The sequence below is a fragment of the Calidris pugnax genome, unplaced genomic scaffold (genome assembly GCF_001431845.1).
Source record: "Calidris pugnax isolate Ruff unplaced genomic scaffold, ASM143184v1 scaffold20, whole genome shotgun sequence".
Taxonomy (NCBI): domain Eukaryota; kingdom Metazoa; phylum Chordata; class Aves; order Charadriiformes; family Scolopacidae; genus Calidris; species Calidris pugnax.
The window spans coordinates 12330570-12350282 of NW_015094510.1; the positions used below are offsets into that span (position 1 = coordinate 12330570).

At 37.8% G+C, this 19713-nt stretch overlaps 1 protein-coding gene across 1 annotated transcript in view; it reads right to left on the minus strand.

Annotated features, from left to right (window-relative positions):
* Positions 1–19713, minus strand: part of VWA8 (von Willebrand factor A domain containing 8) — a 197883-nt gene that overhangs the window by 70611 nt on the left and 107559 nt on the right. The window contains exons 24-27 of the mRNA XM_014966088.1: positions 19098–19217; positions 17663–17868; positions 9626–9777; positions 448–556 (exon numbers count right to left, since the gene is read on the minus strand). Of these exons, the coding sequence (XP_014821574.1) occupies positions 448–556; positions 9626–9777; positions 17663–17868; positions 19098–19217 (587 nt within the window). The remainder of the gene's footprint in view (positions 1–447; positions 557–9625; positions 9778–17662; positions 17869–19097; positions 19218–19713) is intronic.

Here is a 19713-nt window from a genome sequence, read left to right on the forward strand (position 1 = left end):
TGGCTGCAGGTCAAATTGTACCAAAGGTTCAGATTCAAACTTGGCGATGCCAAAGACCCATAAGAATTCAGCTGCATGCAAAATAGAAAAAGAAAAAAGCTTTCTTCTCAGTTTCTGATCTTATCCAAAAATTGAGATCTGGGGGCTGACACCGCCTCCCTCCAAGCATCCTAGAGAGTTCCCTCATATATGACATCTTCAATATCCTTATTAAAACCTCTTTTCAAGAACTTCTGACCAAACTTAATGATTTTAAAGCACATCTCACATTGTGAAGGCTAGGTATACAAAAATGTTCATTTTTCTAGACAGAATAAAAACCCCAAGAACAGGTAACAATGGCAACACTTTGTATCTTTCCTGAAAAACTTAATCACGTTTTAGATTCTACACATCCAAATACATAAAAATAGTATTATATTATTGAAAAAAAAAAAAAAGACAAACCTTTACATCTATTTTTTGAGTTTCTGTTGGACACAGGAGTTTCTGTTGTGCATTCCCTGGTTGATTGATTTTCCAGTAGCCCATAAATTTATGCTCAGGTAATGGCAGTCTGTCAAACAATATAGGAACAAACGAAGTTTTACATTCATTAATCAGCAACTGACATGGAATAAATCATTTAAACAACTGCATTGTTCCAAAGAGACACATCTGAAGATTCTCTTGAAGAAAATGCTTCCTCGCTAAAATATGTAATTTCTTCTACATTTTAAATCACAAAAAATTTAGCCTTCTGGAATACTAATATAGCCACAACCTAAAAAGCATCATAAAAGAAGCAGCAAGTCACATAATATGGCTTCAAAAGGAAAACTTTTCCAGTCTGAATTATTTGAGATATGTAATAAAATACACCCAAACCATCTTTTGCTTTGCTTTATTCAGATCAGGCAGGTAGTACCACTTAAAGGAACTACTATCAGTGGCACACTCATCTCAAAAAAGCAGCAGAATAAGCACAGTAAACACTGCGGCAAGTTAACCATGAAATAAAAGTTCAACGAATTATTCCATATATTTTGCCACTGACATGAACAAAGGCAAAGGAATACAGATGTGAGAGCATCTCATTGCCTTCTGGTGAGTACAGCCTACAGAAAGGACAGGGACATCTTCAAAACCCTCAGTTTCTTGCCTTGCTCTAATTTCTTCATTTCTGTACCTTTTCTTCAGGGAAAATACATATAAGCCCCAGCAAAACTAATTTATATAGGAAAAGAAAACGCTGGTGTATGACAAAGTAGCTTGACAGCAAAATAGGGACAACACAATTTTTATTTCTTTCCTCTGAAGTGATTTGCAACCACTGAAAGCAGTCTGATTTTGTTAATTGGCATTAATACCCTCAAGCTAATGAACTCACCACTTTTGTTTCTCTTATTTGGGATCAGTTGTTCCTAAAGAGAGCTCCTATGAAAACTACATTCTGTGTTACGCGCTGTTGCACATTATTGTACAGCTACAAGATCTGGCACGAGAACAGAAGACATTCTTTCTTCCAGTTTCTATAAATAGCTGCAAAGTCTATTTTAAGGAAGTTCTCTTAGACTGTTTGTTAAAAGTGTGTGCATGGTCTCTTCTGTCCTGTCTGATGACACTTGTTCCTACTGTTACAATTATTTCTCCTCTCCCCACCAACTAAACTGGACCCTTCTAGATATTAGGTCTGTTTCATTTCTTCTTGATATTCTTTTCAAAATAAAAAGGGATTCCAAATAAAAACAAAGAAACAAACAAACAAAACAGAACAACTCAGTTGGACTATATATGAATCTTGGGGAATTCTACTTTTACTCCTTTTCCACTAACAGCTTAAAGGAAAATTCAGAGAATGAACACTAATATCCTCTAATCTTTGCAGGTCATGCAGGAAAGCTGCATTAACATTCCTTACTGGTAGGCTGACACCAAATCTCAGGCAACCTGGAGAAACCAGTACTCAGAGGTGGAAAGTGACTCAGTCTCCATCCCCATTCTGTGTTTGGACCATCAGCCCAGGCTGTCAGATCACCAAAGACACTTTTTGCAAACAGAAAATGGTCTGGATGGTATAGATTGTTAGCACTCATAGATAAATATCTAGCTGCCAGCAATATGCCATTGGGCCATGTAATGAAGAAAGTGCATCTAATTCCCTCTCAAAGAACCAGTAGAGCCTTCATTGCCTGTTTGTTGCCTAGTTAAGAGCATAAACAGATACCAATGTAAGAAGAGTGATTTACTTTGGACTTTCCCACTCTTTACACCTAGCTAATCTAGCCAGATTCTTCCCAAATTAAGAAGAGAAAATAAACCAGACTGAAAGAAAATGCACGTACAATATATCGCAGATTACAACATTTAACACCGTTAGGAAAAAACCCCAACATTCAGGATGCACTATTTCAACACATACACCATTCTTAGATAAATTTATTCATGCAGTCAGAAAATGGGCAAACAGTCAAGTCACTTAACTAAACGTCAGTTTATCCATGAACTGGAATTCTACTTCAGGCTTCCATTTGGGTTTCAAAATGATTTGTTGGCAAAACGCTGGTTATGTCTTGAGCCAAAACTGTCTTGTGTGCAAAAAGAAACTGGGTATTTTTTTTTGCTATGGTGACTCCGAGCAGCATAATCTCTGATATGTCTATAATCAGCAATAATTGTTTCCCGTTAGCTCAATGGAACATCAACTTCCACAAGGATTTGGACTTTGGTTTTAATTCCTTACACATTACTCGCATGGACAACATCCTAGAAATCAACGGGTTCACTACTAATCATGAATGCTTATTAAATTTTAAAACAAAACACATGTGAATAACCAGCTCTAACCAAATACCCTGCTTTATATAGCAACAGAATTACAGATTGCATTCCCAAAGAAACAAAACATTTCCACTCCGTTTCAGCTTTCCAGAGATTTGATTTGCTAATAGTTCCTCTCTTCCCTCAGGAAAACTGATTTCTCCTTTCTCCTAGATTCTTGAGGTTTTGTTCCCATTTCTGAATGACTTGGTTTCTCTGGGGCAGCAGACCAAGTCATCATGAACAACAAATAGGAGGGAAAGGAAGATTCGAAATTAGGAACAGAAGGCAGAATTCACAATACAAAGTTCTTTGTCAGGAGTAATGGGGGTCCTTCCAGCACCTGACAATTCTTTTTTACTCCATCTCACTCCTCTCTCTTATAAATCTGGTCTAAGAAAGCCTACGAGTATTGAAGAAGCTGGTGGCATTGAAGGTCTTATACCCAGCCTGCCTCCTGAACTATTTTTGGGAGAGAACAAGGATGCAGAAGGACTAGAACATGCCCACACTGAAAACGTGTATAGATCTTAACCGTTTTCCTCTAGTGAATATATATGATACACAGTGAAGGACGGAGATTTTCTTTTCACAGGACTTACAAGTAACAAGCTTGAAAACAGCTTGAAGTGACAGCACTAGTAAAAAGCTTCCCAAGGCGCTCCTGCCACACTGCTGTATTTCAAATTAATTAACCAAATACCATTTACATAGAAGGCACAGAATACTAGGGAATTGCCGCCACTGGCAAAAACCTGCGAAGCAAAGAGATCTTGATATGGGTGGGTGTAAGAAGTGCAGCGGCTGGGTAAGAACAGCACTGAAACTCCACCGCGCTCTCTCCAGCTGGGGTGCACAGAGAGAGACGTGATTTTTGGTTTCCTCAAAAGCTGGAAGGGTTTCTAGAACAGAAAAACCACACGACAGACTGCAGTAATCCTGTAGGAAAGCCAAGACTTAAAAGCAAGTTCTAAGAAATGATTCCTGATCAGTTCTGTGATTATGGATTTGTCAGAGCCTGCTGCTTCAGGAAAATTTAGAAATATTTTTTAATGTTTATTTCATCTTCATTTTAAATCCTGGTTTTCTACAAGATCACAGTCCATGAAATGGTTATATAAGCAGGTATTTTGCTTAGAAAAGATGACTGTACAGGACCTACAGCTGATGGGGCGATTCTACCAAAAAATTACTATTTAGCCTGATTTTCTTCATGCACAGCAGTCCAAGGGGAGACAATCTGTCAGAAGGTAATTCTCTAGTGGCTTCTGCTGCTGGAAAACAGAACACAGCTGCTTTTCATTTGCATCTTTTTGATTTTAGAGAATAAATTAATTTTAGGCTAATTAAAAAACCACCAAACAACCAACCACAAACCGAACCAAACCACCAAACAACTGTGTTCAAAAAGTCAACAGAACCTGCTTTATAAAAAGTCATTTATTTAGCTTTCTGCAAACACACTGGAAAATGGCTACGAATCTTGTAAGACTGAAATTCCACCAAATGCAAACTCTCTACCTTCAGCTATTGTACTAGTAGAGCTGTGGACGTGAACTGTGACAGGAACAAATATGCTTAATCCATGATCTTGTAAACCAGCTCGGTGCTGGCACAGAATGTATTATTCAAGGACTTTAGCAACAGCCTGTGCTCTACCTCCAGCTGAAGAGACTTCTATCCCACCTAACTTTTTTGGACTTAAGTAAGATAACAGTTTGAAATCTATTTCAAACTATTTTTTGGATGTGTTTAACAATTTCTGGATGTGTTTAAGAGACGTTTAGATGGGGTACTGAGGGATATGGTGTAGGGGAGGACTATGTAGAGTAGGGTAGATGGTTGGACTCGATGATCCCAAGGGACTCTTCCAACCTGAATGATTCTATGATTCTATGAAATCAGGAAAATTCATTGCCAACCAGCTCTCTGTAACTTATTTAAACACGTTTTGATTAAAAATATAAGCAGTAGATATGCAGAACAGTCTTATGTTAGGCCTCCTGTTCCCTGACAGTCAAGTGCAGGCCCTCCCCGACCCCCCCGCAATGCACAAGATGGACAACAGACACACATGGTATGAGAAAGGTCCAACAGGTAACTACAGACTACCTGGGGAAAAAAGAAGAAAAAACCCACAAACAGTTTCAAGAGAAAATTAAAGATGTTAATATTTACATATTTATATTACATATAAAAAAATTAAAAGGATATAAAAGGAATATTCAAGTTATAGCAAGTACCTGGAAGTGGACAGTGACAGGAAGAAAAATATGGAATGGCAATTTCATCAAGGATAAATGCCGGAATTAAAGCTGAATGCTGTTTTACCTAGGAATTGCAAATGGTCTGAACTGTGCACCAAAATGGCAGATTAACACGAGTTCAGACAACTATGACAAAACAGATGTCAACGGGAAAAACAAAGTGTAATTGTACATAAAGAAAGATAATGAGTTAGTACAATGAGTAATCCATTTTACCCACTATGTCTTGGCAAAGCAGCACAGACAAGCCATCTGCTTTACACGCAGTACTGATAAAAATTATAAACTACTGAACAGGTGATACCAGGAGATAGAGACAATATCAGGATGTTACAACCTGACAATACTGAACATGTCAGTGCCTTGAAGAATGGTCATCTTATTTGGGAAAAAAACCCCAACAACCTGAAGGAAACAAGAAGCCCAAGTAAAGCATCACTTTACAGGTCTAATATATGATATTAATTTTGGAAATAAACAAATTAACATCTAAAAATTAATTTATCTGTTGAAAAAAATAACTAATCAAGAATTCTTTTCTAAATGGTCATTTTATGACACCACCTAATCTTTCCTTTTAAGATTAGGTATATAAATTCCACAGCCTAAACTAAAATTCCCATAAGGGTTCACTCGTACTGTCTATTAAATTTCCCCATTTTTGAGCTGGATACAACCCTCAAAGTTCCTCCTACCGAGACCCAGTATTGTAGTGAGTTGCTCATGTGTCTTATGTTTTTATTCCTATATTTACAGCACCAATTCAAATAATTCTGATACATTCAAGTTTTCTTTTAGATAAAGTAAATGGTGACAGACAGACTTCTCCAAACCTTACTAAAATAAAATAAAGATTCACAAATTGTTTGATCCAAGACATGCCAGAGAGTACAAGTATAAAGGAGTCAACATTTCAGTATAACGATTTCCCTGTCCTACAATCTCCTGGAAATGCTTCTGTATCGCAAAACTCCCAAATTGTACAGGATTCATATTCTTATCAATAGCAACGATTTTGCTGCAGGTATGACGAACATAGGATCATAGAATTGTCTCAGTTGGAAGGGACCTTTAAGATCATCTAGTCCAACCATCAACCTAACTCTGATAAAAACCATCACTAAACCATGTCACTAAGCATTATGGCTCCCCGTCTTCTAAACACCTCCAGGGATGGTGCCTCAACCACTCTCCTGGGCAGCCCATTTCAATGTTTAATAACCCTTCCAGTGTAAAATTTTTCCTAATATCCAACCTGAACCTCCCCTGGTACAACTAGAGGCCATTTCCTCTTGTCCTAATGCCTGTGACTTGGGAGATGAGACCGACCCCCACCTCTCTACACCCTCCTTTCAGGTAGTTGTAGAGAGCAATAAGGTCTCCCCTCAGCCTCCTCTTCTCCAGGCTGAACAACCCCAGCTCCCTCAGCCTCTCCTCATAAGACTTATTCTCCAGACCCCTCACCATCTTTGTCGCCCTTCTCTGGACCCGCTCCAGCACCTCAATGTCTTTTTTATGGTAGGGGGCCCAAAACTGGACACAGTACTCAAGGTGAGGCCTCACCAGTGCCGAGTACAGGGCTGTTGGTCTCAGCCCATCAATCCAGCCTGTCCAGATCCCTCTGCAAAGCCTTTCTATCTTCCAGCAGATCAACACTTCCACCCAGCTTGGTGTCATCTGCAAACTTACTGAGGGTGCACTCAGGTGGAATAGGTTTTGACCGTTATTCTAATTTTCATGTTACTTAGGAACTTATTATGTTAGCTAATGTCTTAAAAGTCTTGCAAATTATGACTGGAGCACAGAAGTGAACCTCTGCAGGGATACACTGCTGTCACTAGGCCACTGTAGAAATCACACCTAGTAAACCTTCAGATTGACAACTTCTGGGAGACTGTAGGTAGGTAGGAAAATAAGCCTAAAATTGAAAGTTCTCTGGACAAGTCAGAGAACTAATCTGAAAAAATACAATACAGTAAGAGAAGTATAAACATGAAGGATGTTGATCTCATAAAGCAAAGATGGCTTAAGTACTATGCAGAGTTCTGCAGAAAGGATCTAGAGCTTCATATTTAGAAAACTAGACATGAGTTAAGTATTGCAAGAAATGCAAACATTCTGGGTTTTTTAAAAGGGACTGCTGCATGAGATAGGTCTCTATTCTACACTCTCACACTACTCCACTCAGCTCTAGCAGAAACTTACCTGACCAGTTTCATGCACAATGCTTAAAGATGGACACAAATCAAGAGGAGAGGGGAAGCATAAAAGAAAAATAAAAACCACCCGATTCTTTGAAAAATGGGGAAGATTCAGAGAACCGTATTAGTTTAGTCTAGAGATGACTTTCTAATGGCAAGGATATTTAGAAACAAGACTGACTTGCTTTGGGAGGTTATAGAACTCCACCTCTGAAGGTTTTCAGGCATGAATCATGACAAAAATCGGACAAGGTTTTAGATTAACTTGCATCTTTTCTGAAGGAAGTGGAATAGACTAGATTAGCACCATTATCCCACTCTCAAATTCCTGGAAAACAATATAGAGGAGGTCAGTACTCCAGTTCTAAACATGTAGCAGATTTGGGAAGTACCTCTTCTGCAGTGGTCCAAACACCTTACCTAGTTACCTCAATGTGTCCATCATGGGAAGTTACAATATGGATCAGAAGAGATTTGGAGAAATTATCTAGATGTTCTCACCCAAGGAAGAATCCTGAAAGGTGTGTCTGTAATTCAGGATGATCCACCTGTGGTTTACAAGCTCCACAGGGTTAAATTTCTTGACCAAAAGCAAGGCTATCTTGGAATGGAGCAGTGGGGCTATGTGAAATGCTAGCTGTGGTGGATGCAAGTGAGACACTGAGACCAGGATTGCTGGATCACCAGAGCCAGGCAGTCAGCCTAGTACCAGCCTTGCATGGTAAGGTCTAAGAAAAAGGTGCTTTTATCAACCGCATGTGAAGTGTTCCTGTGGTTCCTCCTCCTCTTTGCCTTCAGTGTAGAGCCATAGGTCAAGTGAAGTTTTTGATAAGCATCTTCATAGAATCATAGAATGGTTAGAGTTGGAAGGGACCTTAGATATCATCGAGTTCCAACCCCCCTGCCATGGGCAGGTACACCTCCACTAGAGCAGGTTGCTCAAAGCCTCATCCAGCCTGGCCTTGGACACTTCCAGGGATGGGGCACCTCGTGGGGGTCTTGTAAGTGTGTAAGCTGTCCTATAAAACCTCAGTGATAGATTCAAAATGATCAGGTGATTATCCCTAATTCAGTATGATCAGATCTTTCTTCAGTCTTCTCACTTGTAGACTGAACAGTCCCCAGTTACAGCAGTCTTTCTCTTATCTCTCCCAGCTCCTGCTAGGCTTTTCCTTACTAAAGAGTCCTTTCTAATCCACCCATGTAGACGCACATCTGAACTTCTGAAAATTATATAAAGTGCAAATTTCTCAAAAACTATGACAAACATCATAATTCTTTAAAATAGAAATTACCGTGTGACTTTTAGCAAAGAAACTATGGCAAGAGTTTCAAGTGCATATTGTCAATTTGACAGACACTGTAGCTGCTCAGGTACCAGTTCCCTAGGCATGTAATTCTGCTGTCATCAAAATTAAAAGGTACACCACAGTCATTACACTGCCAATCTTCTTTTAATAGTTATATGTAGGATGGTAGATACGATAACAGTGGTGCTCCAGCAGGGGAAATCTACACATGGACACTTAATATCAAGACATCATGTCATAAGAATCAGTCATTCCTTAGCAAATATAAAATATGGCAAACTCAATTTTCCACATACTCATAAAGCTTTCTTTATGAAAGGGAAATATTTGTTTCTCCATAAATAAGTTATGCATTAGAGTTCAAGTCAGAGTAAGCTTTACATTGCTTTGCAATATGATCTACCTAAGCCTGTGTCTATGAATTGTAGAAGAATGAGTTAAATCTGTTTCATAATCTAGTTTGATTTAAAAAAAAAAAAAAAGCTATTTTGATTCTAACCTTAGAAAAAGTACATGGTGTAACATGTCAACTGGTAACATAATTAAAGAATAATAGTGATATACAGACACATACAGAAACAGTGCGTAGAGTTCTACGCATTCTACAAGCATTGTCCTACTCTGCACAAGTATTTTTGTAGAGCCTTTTGTAAGCATCAAAGACAAAATCCTACTGCCACTGAAGACAACTTATTGTGTTTGCTACTGATTTAGGTGATAAATAACAGGACAGAAATGTGTTGCAATTCAATTAAAAACACAGGAGAAGAAACAAGTATTTCCCTTTATTAATATATATCTGTTTACCATACAAGTTATCAATATGTACATGGATATTAAAATTAAATATTAGTAATAAGTAAATACTCTATCAGAAAGTCATTTATATTGTCATAACTTATTTGGAGGAATATAAATTTGAACCAGAGGAAGATCGAGTTCAAGTATTCCAGGCTGTTTTTAAATCAGTTAGCAGCAAGGTAACACACTGTTAAAAAGTGATAATGAGAGACCTGTCTTCTTAATATATATCTTATGTTATTCTTACTCCTTGGCCAGCTGTACATTGGTCGGTTTTGCTTCAATAGGTATCCCATGTTTGTGCAAAGTGCTGACTAAAATTTCACGCATTTCGTTGTTGTAGGAGTCAAAGTCAAACACATTTCGAACAACATTTGCCAGTCCTTCCATTGGAAATTTCTGTGAAGAAATAAAGATGCCTACATTTATTTTATTGAATACCTGTTAAGTTACAGCATATCATTAAATACTTCTAAAATGAAGTGTTATAACAGTAACTTTGCTGAACTGAGATAAGTGCTCATCATGGTTTTTTTTAGTTCCTAGAATAAAGAAGGCACATTGCTTCAAGCCAGAATGAAGTAACTGAGACTAAACCTGAATTAAACAAACAAGCAGGAGTCAATTACTTAAATACTCAGCATCATATGTGTTTTAAAGAATTGTTTGCATTATACACATAACAAGATGGTGTAATCATTGGAACATATAACTAAACATAGCCTGTATTTTTCAAATTTGGAACTGATTTCTGCTAACCGTGAAGATCTGACACAAATCCATCTGTTTGCATAATTCAACTATACAATTCATTTAATAATTCTGACTTTTAATGTTGAATATAGAAAAGAAGAAGACACACTGCTTACTAAAAATGACTTTAGGTCATGATGGATTTTAGTAGAAACAGAAATTCACTTAAGATTCGCAAACATTTGTTTTCTTAGTGAAGAATACTACTTGAAATGTGCTGCATACATTAAAAAGTTTATCAAACTTTCATTAGTATTTGCAACAAAGGAAGTTTTGCTACTGAACTGGACTGATGATTTAAGGCCAATGTGCTCTTCCAGGTCTCAGAACTGCTGCTCACGGAATCCCACACCTTTTAATTATTGTTCTACAAAGAGAAAACACATTTTCCTGCCTCTCATTTCCCACTAAGACCTAGAAGCTCAGTAAGACTTAAAAGCCTTGACTGAGCAGTCAATTGATCTCATGTAATAAGAATAAACTGAAATAAAGGAGTTTTTTGGTACCTGCAGAAGACACTATAGGTGTGAAAAGCTGGCTTAGCCTTTTCACAAACTGGTTCCAAGTGTTCAGGCAGGAACTTCCACTGTCTTTTGATTTACTTTGAAACTTCAACAGCAAACATGTACCAAAGGTACAAGTACCATTTAAATTCAGGCAGATTCCAATAAATATGGAGCTTAATGTATGCAGCCCTAATTTCAGGCTTAAATAATCTTATTTTTTAAAGGAACATTCAGGTAATTTAAACGGAATATGTATTGTGCAAAATTTACATTTTACTTGCCATTGATAAAAACAGCTGTTTAAATTGAACATGTTGACACAGCTCAAGCATTGAGCCTTTTCCACAGATTCTCTTTAATAAAACCTCTGAAAAAATCATCCTACTCTTGTAAGATGTAAATCAAATAAAAAGAATTTTTAAAAATAATCACCAAATTACTATATATCTGAGAACTTTACCAATTAACTGCTTTATTTTACCCTTTTTGTGGTAAAGGATTGGAGTGAGAACCCTTTTATTTTAAACTTTTCACTTTCTTTTCACATGCCTTTCAATTTATACTACATCTCTGAGACAAGGACCTGGATGCCCCCATTTCAGTATGGCACATTTACAGTGATAAACATGTGAAGAAGCATTTTTGGGAACTGAAGTCTTAATTGTTTTTTTCCCCCCATTAGTGAAGAAGGCTGGTACAAAACTCATGAAAAACAGATTAAACAAAGTGCCAGAAAAATTTATAAATCTATTAAAAGTAAAGATATTTGAGTCCTGAATAAGAACTGAAATAAAAGAAACCAGAAAATTTTCATGAATATTTTGACCTGTACTCTTAATCAAACAAGAGCCTTAGTCAGGATTTTAGTATTTTTCCCTACTTAATAAATATATAATCTCTGAAATAAAATAACTGTGACACAAGCAGTACTAAAATTAGCCAGTTACTGTGGTACAATGGAATAATACCATTGCTAGAAACAGGCTTGTACAAACCTTTTTTTAATCTGTGGTATACAGGCCCCAGAATATTTCAGTACTGGTGTTGGCAGAAAAGCGTGTTAAACTATGTCCTGCTTTTTAAACCTGTCCATGAAGAACCTATTAGAAGTTCTGCATCTTAGCAATCTTTGCAGCTTAGCAAAATATAAGTTATTGTGGGATAACATAAAGTTGTCCTACAGCCTGTGCCATCCTGGTTACAATATTTCATTTAGTAAGGAACGGATAGGTATTAAAAATAAGATTTCTCCAAACAGTTATTCTAACTAAAGACTGTACAAACATTTCACATGTAAATGCAAAAAGTTTGTGACAATGTTTAGTAGTGGATGTACTATATAATGTAAATTTCACCTTGGAGTAAATGTAAACATCATATTGCAAAAAAAAATTTTAAAAAATAAAAGTGCCCAGACTTATATAAATATTATATTTAAAAACATGTAAAGCTACTTAGTACTCAGTGTGCAGGACCCTGTATCAGTCTATTTTCAAGTGAGTCTTCTTTTTGATAACAAGAACAAAACAAGTGTGCATACACAAGCGGGCATACTTTATGTAACCAAAACCTTTCCTTAACTAATTAGTTTAGAACATTTATGATGATGAATACTGCATTTTATGTATTCTTCCCCTCTCGCTGTGAAGCACAACCAATAAACTGGCACCAAGTATCTTGTTCACTCACAATCTACTCTTTTACCTGCCCTGCACTAGATACTCCAGAAACCTTGGTCAAGTGCTTCAACTACTGCTTTCACCAGTAGTCTCCAAGTATGTCCACAGTTTTCTGAATCATTGCATAACCTCTGATACCATTGTCCTCAATGAATTGCCTCAATAGTTCACAGAATCACAGAATGATATGGGGTTGGAAGGGCCCTCTGGAGATCATCTAGTCCAACCCCTCCTGCCAAAGCAGGTCCACCTAGAGCAGGTTGCACAGGAATGTGTCCAGGCAGGTTTTGAATGTCTCCAGAGGTACACACTCCACCACCTCCCTGGGCAGCCTGTTCCAGTGCTCTGCCACCCTCAAAGTAAAGAAGTTCCTCCTCATGTTTAGATGGAACTTCTTATGTTCAAGTTTGTGCCCATTTCCTCTTGTCCTGTAACTGGGCACCACTGAAAGAAGACTGGCCCATCCTCTTGACACCCACCCTTTAAGTATTTAACAGACCCAGGACCTTCTGCATGTAAAACTGACGTGTTAACCACTACACTACGGAACCAGTTCCATGCCTCTTGATCAGTAGGACATCATAAAAAATCTGTTTCTTTGGGTACAACTGATGCTGCTGTCAATAAAACCTGTTCTGAACACAAGCCACTTGCGAAAAGGCCCTCTACTTCACTTATTAAAGAAGTCACAACTCTGTTGTTTCAATCATAACAAATCCAACCACTTCTATCTGTCTGTACAGCTGCTCACTGAAGAAAGGCAGTAACAGTTCACTTAAAGGAAAAAAAGAAAAGATTAAGAAAGTTGAATGCTTGAGTTGAACACTTGAAAAAAAAATCATTTGGTTTCTATTGATTTTTAAAACCATATTACTGGAGAAAATATTGATCTCTCATCAGTCTGTCTGGTTCTCATTCATTGATTCTTCCCCTTACAAGTAACACCTCTGTGTGTACCTTAGAATATTTTCACAGTTTAGATTCTTGGCTATTCCTTAAAACAATAAGTAACATAAGTTTTACTTTTAACAATATATTATATATATACATATTTATAATGCTTTATTTGATTCAGAGTTGTCATAGAATTCAGCTTGGTGAAAAATCCGTATTTTTATGGATCTAACTTTCCACAAGTACATGTATTGCTACAGTCTGCTTAAAAGCTACGAGCCTAGTGGCAGTTTCCTAGTACAAACACAGAATCTTAATTAAAATATGCTATACATATTGAGGCCTACTGTACTTCTACCACTACTTTGAAAACAAAGCGACAAATTATCTGGTATCCAGCCTGTAGTGAGTCCAGATTTTTGTTTGAGACTTCTACCTTGTGTTCTCACTACTACTACTCACTTCTCACTTCCCTACATATTCCAATGCCTTCAGATGCCACACAAGTCCCATTCTGCCAGCAGCATCCCGAAGACCCACCCTGTCCTCACGACACTCACAGATCTCTCCCTGAGGCCTCACCTTGAGTACTGTGTCCAGTTTTGGGCCCCCTACCATAAAAAAGACATTGAGGTGCTGGAGCGGGTCCAGAGAAGGGCGACAAAGATGGTGAGGGGTCTGGAGAATAAGTCTTATGAGGAGAGGCTGAGGGAGCTGGGGTTGTTCAGCCTGGAGAAGAGGAGGCTGAGGGGAGACCTTATTGCTCTCTACAACTACCTGAAAGGAGGGTGTAGAGAGGTGGGGGTCGGTCTCATCTCCCAAGTCACAGGCATTAGGACAAGAGGAAATGGCCTCTAGTTGTACCAGGGGAGGTTCAGGCTGGATATTAGGAAAAATTTTTTCACTGCAAGGGTTATCAGGCATTGGAATGGGCTGCCCAGGGAGGTGGTTGAGGCACCATCCCTGGAGGTGTTCAAAAGACAGGTTGATGTAGTGCTGGGAGATATGGTTTAGTGATGATGTTCTCTGTTTGTTGTGTGGGTGTCTGTTTTTGTCAGTTAGGTTGACGGTTGGACAAGATGATCTTTAAGGTCCCTTCCAACCTAGAAGATTCTGTGATTCTGTGATTCCTCTGTGCCCTTGGCTTCCCCCTGTATCCCTGATACCTTTTCACTGAAGGCTGCCAGCTCTCCCTGTGTCTCCTCAGTTGTGCTGGAAGCAAGGCAAGAAGCACCACGTCTGTGGCTCATCCTGGGCGCCAGGAATACTAATTGATTAACCAGTGCTCGTGTCTTTAGTGGGCATCGCCTACTGCCAAGCATAACAGCTGAATTCTCCCGCTGCCTTTTCATTCACAGGGACGCTAATTTCAATCTGTTCCTCTCTGTCACACAGCCACTGATTTTGATTAAACCAGCGGAAACCTAATTATCTTTGAAAACTGGTAACTGAGATTCACTGTGGTTGGCCAAACGGGTAAAAGGTTATTATTGATGTGCGTTTGGCAGCAAGGTGAGAGAGGGATACCGACTGGGATTTGATAAGCCCAGTTTTCTTTCCAGATTAGGCGGAACAGAAAAAAGTGCTATTTTAGCACAAAAGCTTACTGAACAGGCCTAAAAGCACGATGATTAGTAGAATTCAGGGCCAGAAAGTACCTTTTGAAAACCCTTATACTAGTGCCCACTATTAGAAAGCAGTCTCAGATATAAACAAGAAAGAAGGCCTATGGAAAAACCTCAGCTTTCCCAGACTCAAAAGAGTTAGTAGAAGAGCTATTTCTATTTTATCTGGACTTCTGTGGCTTGCCTGATCAACATCTATCAGGGACACTGGGTAAACCTTGACTCTGCAAAATAAAATACAAAAGGTTTTGTGAAAATTAGTATGTTAGATCACAGAGAAGCAGTCTCAGTACCCACCAGTGGTTATGGGCAGCATATGGTGACCCAAGGGAGCGAGAGCAGAGCTTCTCAGCTTGCCCATAAGTCACTATTAGCATCAATAGTTCTGACATTTGATACAACTTGAAAACCGCAGGCAAGTGAGGCAAAAAGGCTGCATTCAGGTCACCTGCAATATAAAGCTGCAAGACCCTAATTCCCTCTACAATCCATGGGGAGAAATGGGCACAGCAGCTAAATCAGAAAACCACAGTGGACAACTTTCCCTATGCCTGCAGTTTTAGGTCTTCAAACAAGTTTGTTATCTCGAGCTTCACCAAAAACCCCTTTTCCCTAAGAAAAAGTTAGTATAGAGGCAACTTAGCTCCAAATGCAGAGTCTAAGATACAACTAAATAGCTATGGGTTCCATACTTACATAATCTTTATGGGAATGTGCTCTTGTAACTACACTGTAGACAGAGTCTTGTGTATTGAAGATCAAAATTAACCAGATTGCCGAGTTTAGCCTAATAATATGTTGTCACAGTCATCAGAATATTCTCTATGCTGACCAGCCCCAACACTCAAATACTCTTTCGGATAATTTTTGTCTGAAACAACCAACTCGTTTTTGCAGAAGCAAAGAATTCCAAAATTATGTGAAAGAAATCAACACAATAGTACAAAGAGAGTGGGGCTGTGGAACCGCTGTAAGGGAAATTGTTTAACAACATGACTAACTTCCCTCCTTCCTTCCGAAGGACCAGCAATTTTATTGACTCATTTCCCTCCTTCCTCTTTCTTCTCTACCTGAAGACCTAAAAGCTTCTTACTTTGGAATAACCATTATGTTTATATTCATTGTTTATGTTGGCTGGCTACTCCCAGCCTTTTTATTATTCAGATTGAAAAACAAGTTACAGTAAACAAAAAGTTGCATCCTCTCAAAGAGAAGGGGATCTCGAAAACAAGTGTTACAGAAGAAATCAAAGCTGCATGTTGGAGAATTATGTGAATATTTACACTTGACTTTGAAAGAGGTGAAAACTTGGCAGATGGGAAATTTCCCCACTGTGCCCAATGTCCAGGTTGAAGTGACCATACTGATCTGGTTAAGTGAAGGAGACAGAAGCAGAGACGAAGTGCCCCTAAAACAATTAGCCATGCAGCTCTTCCAATCTTCAATTAGATGCTGTTCACACTCCGAAAAATAAAAGGATTAAGTCCATATGTTTCCGCAGCTTTTCAGCTGCACAGCAACTCTTCCTCAAGTTTGTAATTTCTGCATTTTCATTTCAAATGTAACTCTGTGTTTAAAGACATCAGTGATATTATCAACATGGTACATGTTCCTATCAGTTCGGTAAGCAAATACCTACCAACTGGTATTGGATCCTAATGTAATACTCTGCTTACATGTTTATTTGGATAGATTCCTCAGCTTTCAGGTCTGAATTTTGTTAACTCTTAGTACAAAGTTAGAAAGAGAGCACTATTTTTTATTTATGTTATTGATATCATAGTAGCACCAATTTACTCTGTCTCAAGAACCTTGTTGCATCCTAGAGATCACAGAGCACAAAAATCTATCCTCCCCAGAAATCTAGATCAACTGAAGATTTTTAAAAGTAGCAATTCTAAGCTGCAGGATCTGTAAGTCTGTGTATATGTATGTGAGTGTGTTCCTGACCATATTCAAACACAAAACCATCATGCAATCCTGTTATACTATACAGTGTTAAGGAACAGTAGGTCAAATAATTTGTGAGAAATTATATTCTAACTGTAATAATTAAATTAATATTTCCATTAATGCTTTCCAATCTATAATTCAGTAATTCAAGAAATAGCCTATAAATTAACAAATTACTGACTATGATTAGAAAACAGAATAAAATAAAAGCACTGCTATTTCCAAAAGCATTAAGATAATTTATATTTCAAATACTTCAAACAAAAGGGTCTTTCAATTTATAAAGACAGAAGTCACGCTTTACTGGAATCTTTCAAAAAACCTTCAGCATTAAATCAGAGTTCATGATGTTTCAGTTAAAATGTGTGTAGGAAGCAGTCATGGATCCTAAGTACCCGTTTGCTAAGTTTTTATCCATCTAACATTTTCCATAGAAAAATTTCACCAGTGATGTATTACTGTTACGCAGCAGAAACTTGCTTTCCCCCAGGAAATGATTAAAACCAAAAATTTTACAGCAGCATATAAGTATTGAATGCTGAATATGGAAATTTATAATGAAGGCTAGTCTGAACACTGTATACTGTATTTGCAGTACAAATACGACACTGTCTCATGCAGCAGAAAGACAGATTCTCAGAGGTTTTTTTATATCTATAAAAAAACACACAGAAAAAATATCTCTTTGTACATCTGTGATCCTTACCCTCAGAATATCAGAGCATCTGAATATGACGATTCCTTCAAAATGCAGAACATTTTATAAGAATGAAATAAAAATGCATGAATGATGTCATCTTTTTCTAAAACCTTCAAGCTTTAAGACATTAGTAGTAATGAACTCAAGTTTTCAATGAAATCTGACGTACCATACCTGTAAATGTTTTACAATATTCACAACTTCTCTAGTTGAATAGGGATAGTTAATAATGCCTTGGTCAGCCAAGTCCCTGAGCTCTCCAAAAGCAGCAACCAGTTTCTGAAGAATCGGCTCTGGAACATCAGGACCATATTGCCTAAGCATAGCCAGTTCAGACTGTGGTTTGGGATTATCAACAGCATGGCAACTAAAAATGTCCCCTAAAACAAACAAACAAAAAAAGCATACAGTTAAACAGTTTATAAAAAGATAGCATTGCAATAGCCTCCTTAAGTTTCATACAGCACCTTAAATGGAAAAGCAATGGCTTAAGAGGATGCCGAGTACCTGCTTGTTAAAACAAGACAAAAACTACTTTGAAAAAAGTGAAGGATGAACTCACTATGAAGAACATCAAGGTTCCTGGAAACAGAGAAATCTCTCCTGTCATTCTAATGAAGGTGATCACAGGGAGAAATTAACTTCAAGAAGAAACACAAGTCAAATGAATGCAAAAAAAAAAAGAAAAGAGGTTTAAAGGAAGAATAACAGGTCGAATGGGACCAGTGGAGTCTGGAGGGATATACAGCTCGTAGCCCTGGTGCAACACTGCCAAAGCCTTGCCAGAGGCCCACCTAGACTAATGCTGGACTGTACAGGCCAATGAATTCTTTATCACTTGCCCTTACGCAATGTAAATTCTTGAGATGAAGCTGCGGGGAATCTTTGCAGTTACACAGGATTTTTAGGACATACCAGGAGCTTTCTGTAACAAGGCTCCTGTTGATATGAAAAACGTGATGTGAAATTTGGACCGCCTTATCTGCAACTAGGATGAATTCAATATCTTGTCAAATATATGTATTTTAATGAGGCCTAACACATATGGCTATGGAGAGGCTAATGAGGATTAAGGAGCAGATAGCATAGCGCTAATGCCAAAAAAGACAGTAGCCTCCACTGTGGAGAGAAAAGAACCATCCTTTAAGCTCCCACCTCTTGTACTGAAGAGGACAGCAACTGGCCTGTGCCTTGTTTGAGATGGGGAAAAAAACGTGGTGAGCACTTGTGTTAACCACTGATGTCAGGTTTGATGTTCACTGATGTACAGGTTATGTTTTTGCTATATTTATATACAATATAAGCTCATAAACAAAGATTTCTCATAACCTTGTCTGTCTGTTGTGCTTGTCCAAGTCCCACAAAACAAATTAGTTGAAACACAGATAACCACATACAGCTTCTCACTTCAGGGCAAGTTCGGGCACTTTCATTAAGATATATAAATTTACATCTGAGTCTTCAAGCTGAATCTGACCTTGAGTGTCTTATGAGAAACAAAGTATCAATGTGCAAAAGGACCCTTTCTCGACATGAAATCTAATGAATAAAGACAGTCATTCTATTAATCAATTCCATTAAAGATCACCTTTTAATATGAATCACTTACCTAATGTGCCAAAAAAGTCATTACCCAAGAAAGGAAATCCAGGTCTATTTGCTAGAACTATCATTCTAAAATCAGGATGAATAACTATTACATTTTCTCTCCCTTCTACATCAGCTTGATCTGGAAAAGAAACAAAATTTATTAATTGCATATTTAAGCTTTGCATTATGAATGAACTAAACAAGCATAATTAGATTATAAGAATTCTTAGAATGAGAAGAATTCTTCTTCTAATCTAATTATGTTCTTCTTAGAAGAACAGTTACCAAAAAAGGTTCAATAGCTTCTTAGCATGTCATTCAACTATGAGTATTCTAGATTTCATTTTAAAGTTTCATTATTTGTTTAATGAAAATTTAACCCAAGTAAAACAATAAAAATGCATCCACTGTTCTTGGGGAGGAGACTCCCTGTCCTGTTTATATTTAATTTCACCCAAATGCTGATTCCAATGATGAATAAAGTTTCTTTTTATATAGGTCTGACATTATCTGATCTGAGATCACAGGACTGAAATTCCTCCTGGCTATTGCAAAAATATGTGAGAAGCCCGAGACACATGACTTCACACATGTGAAGTATCCGTTTCTCCAAAGTGAGTCAAACCAGGCCCACT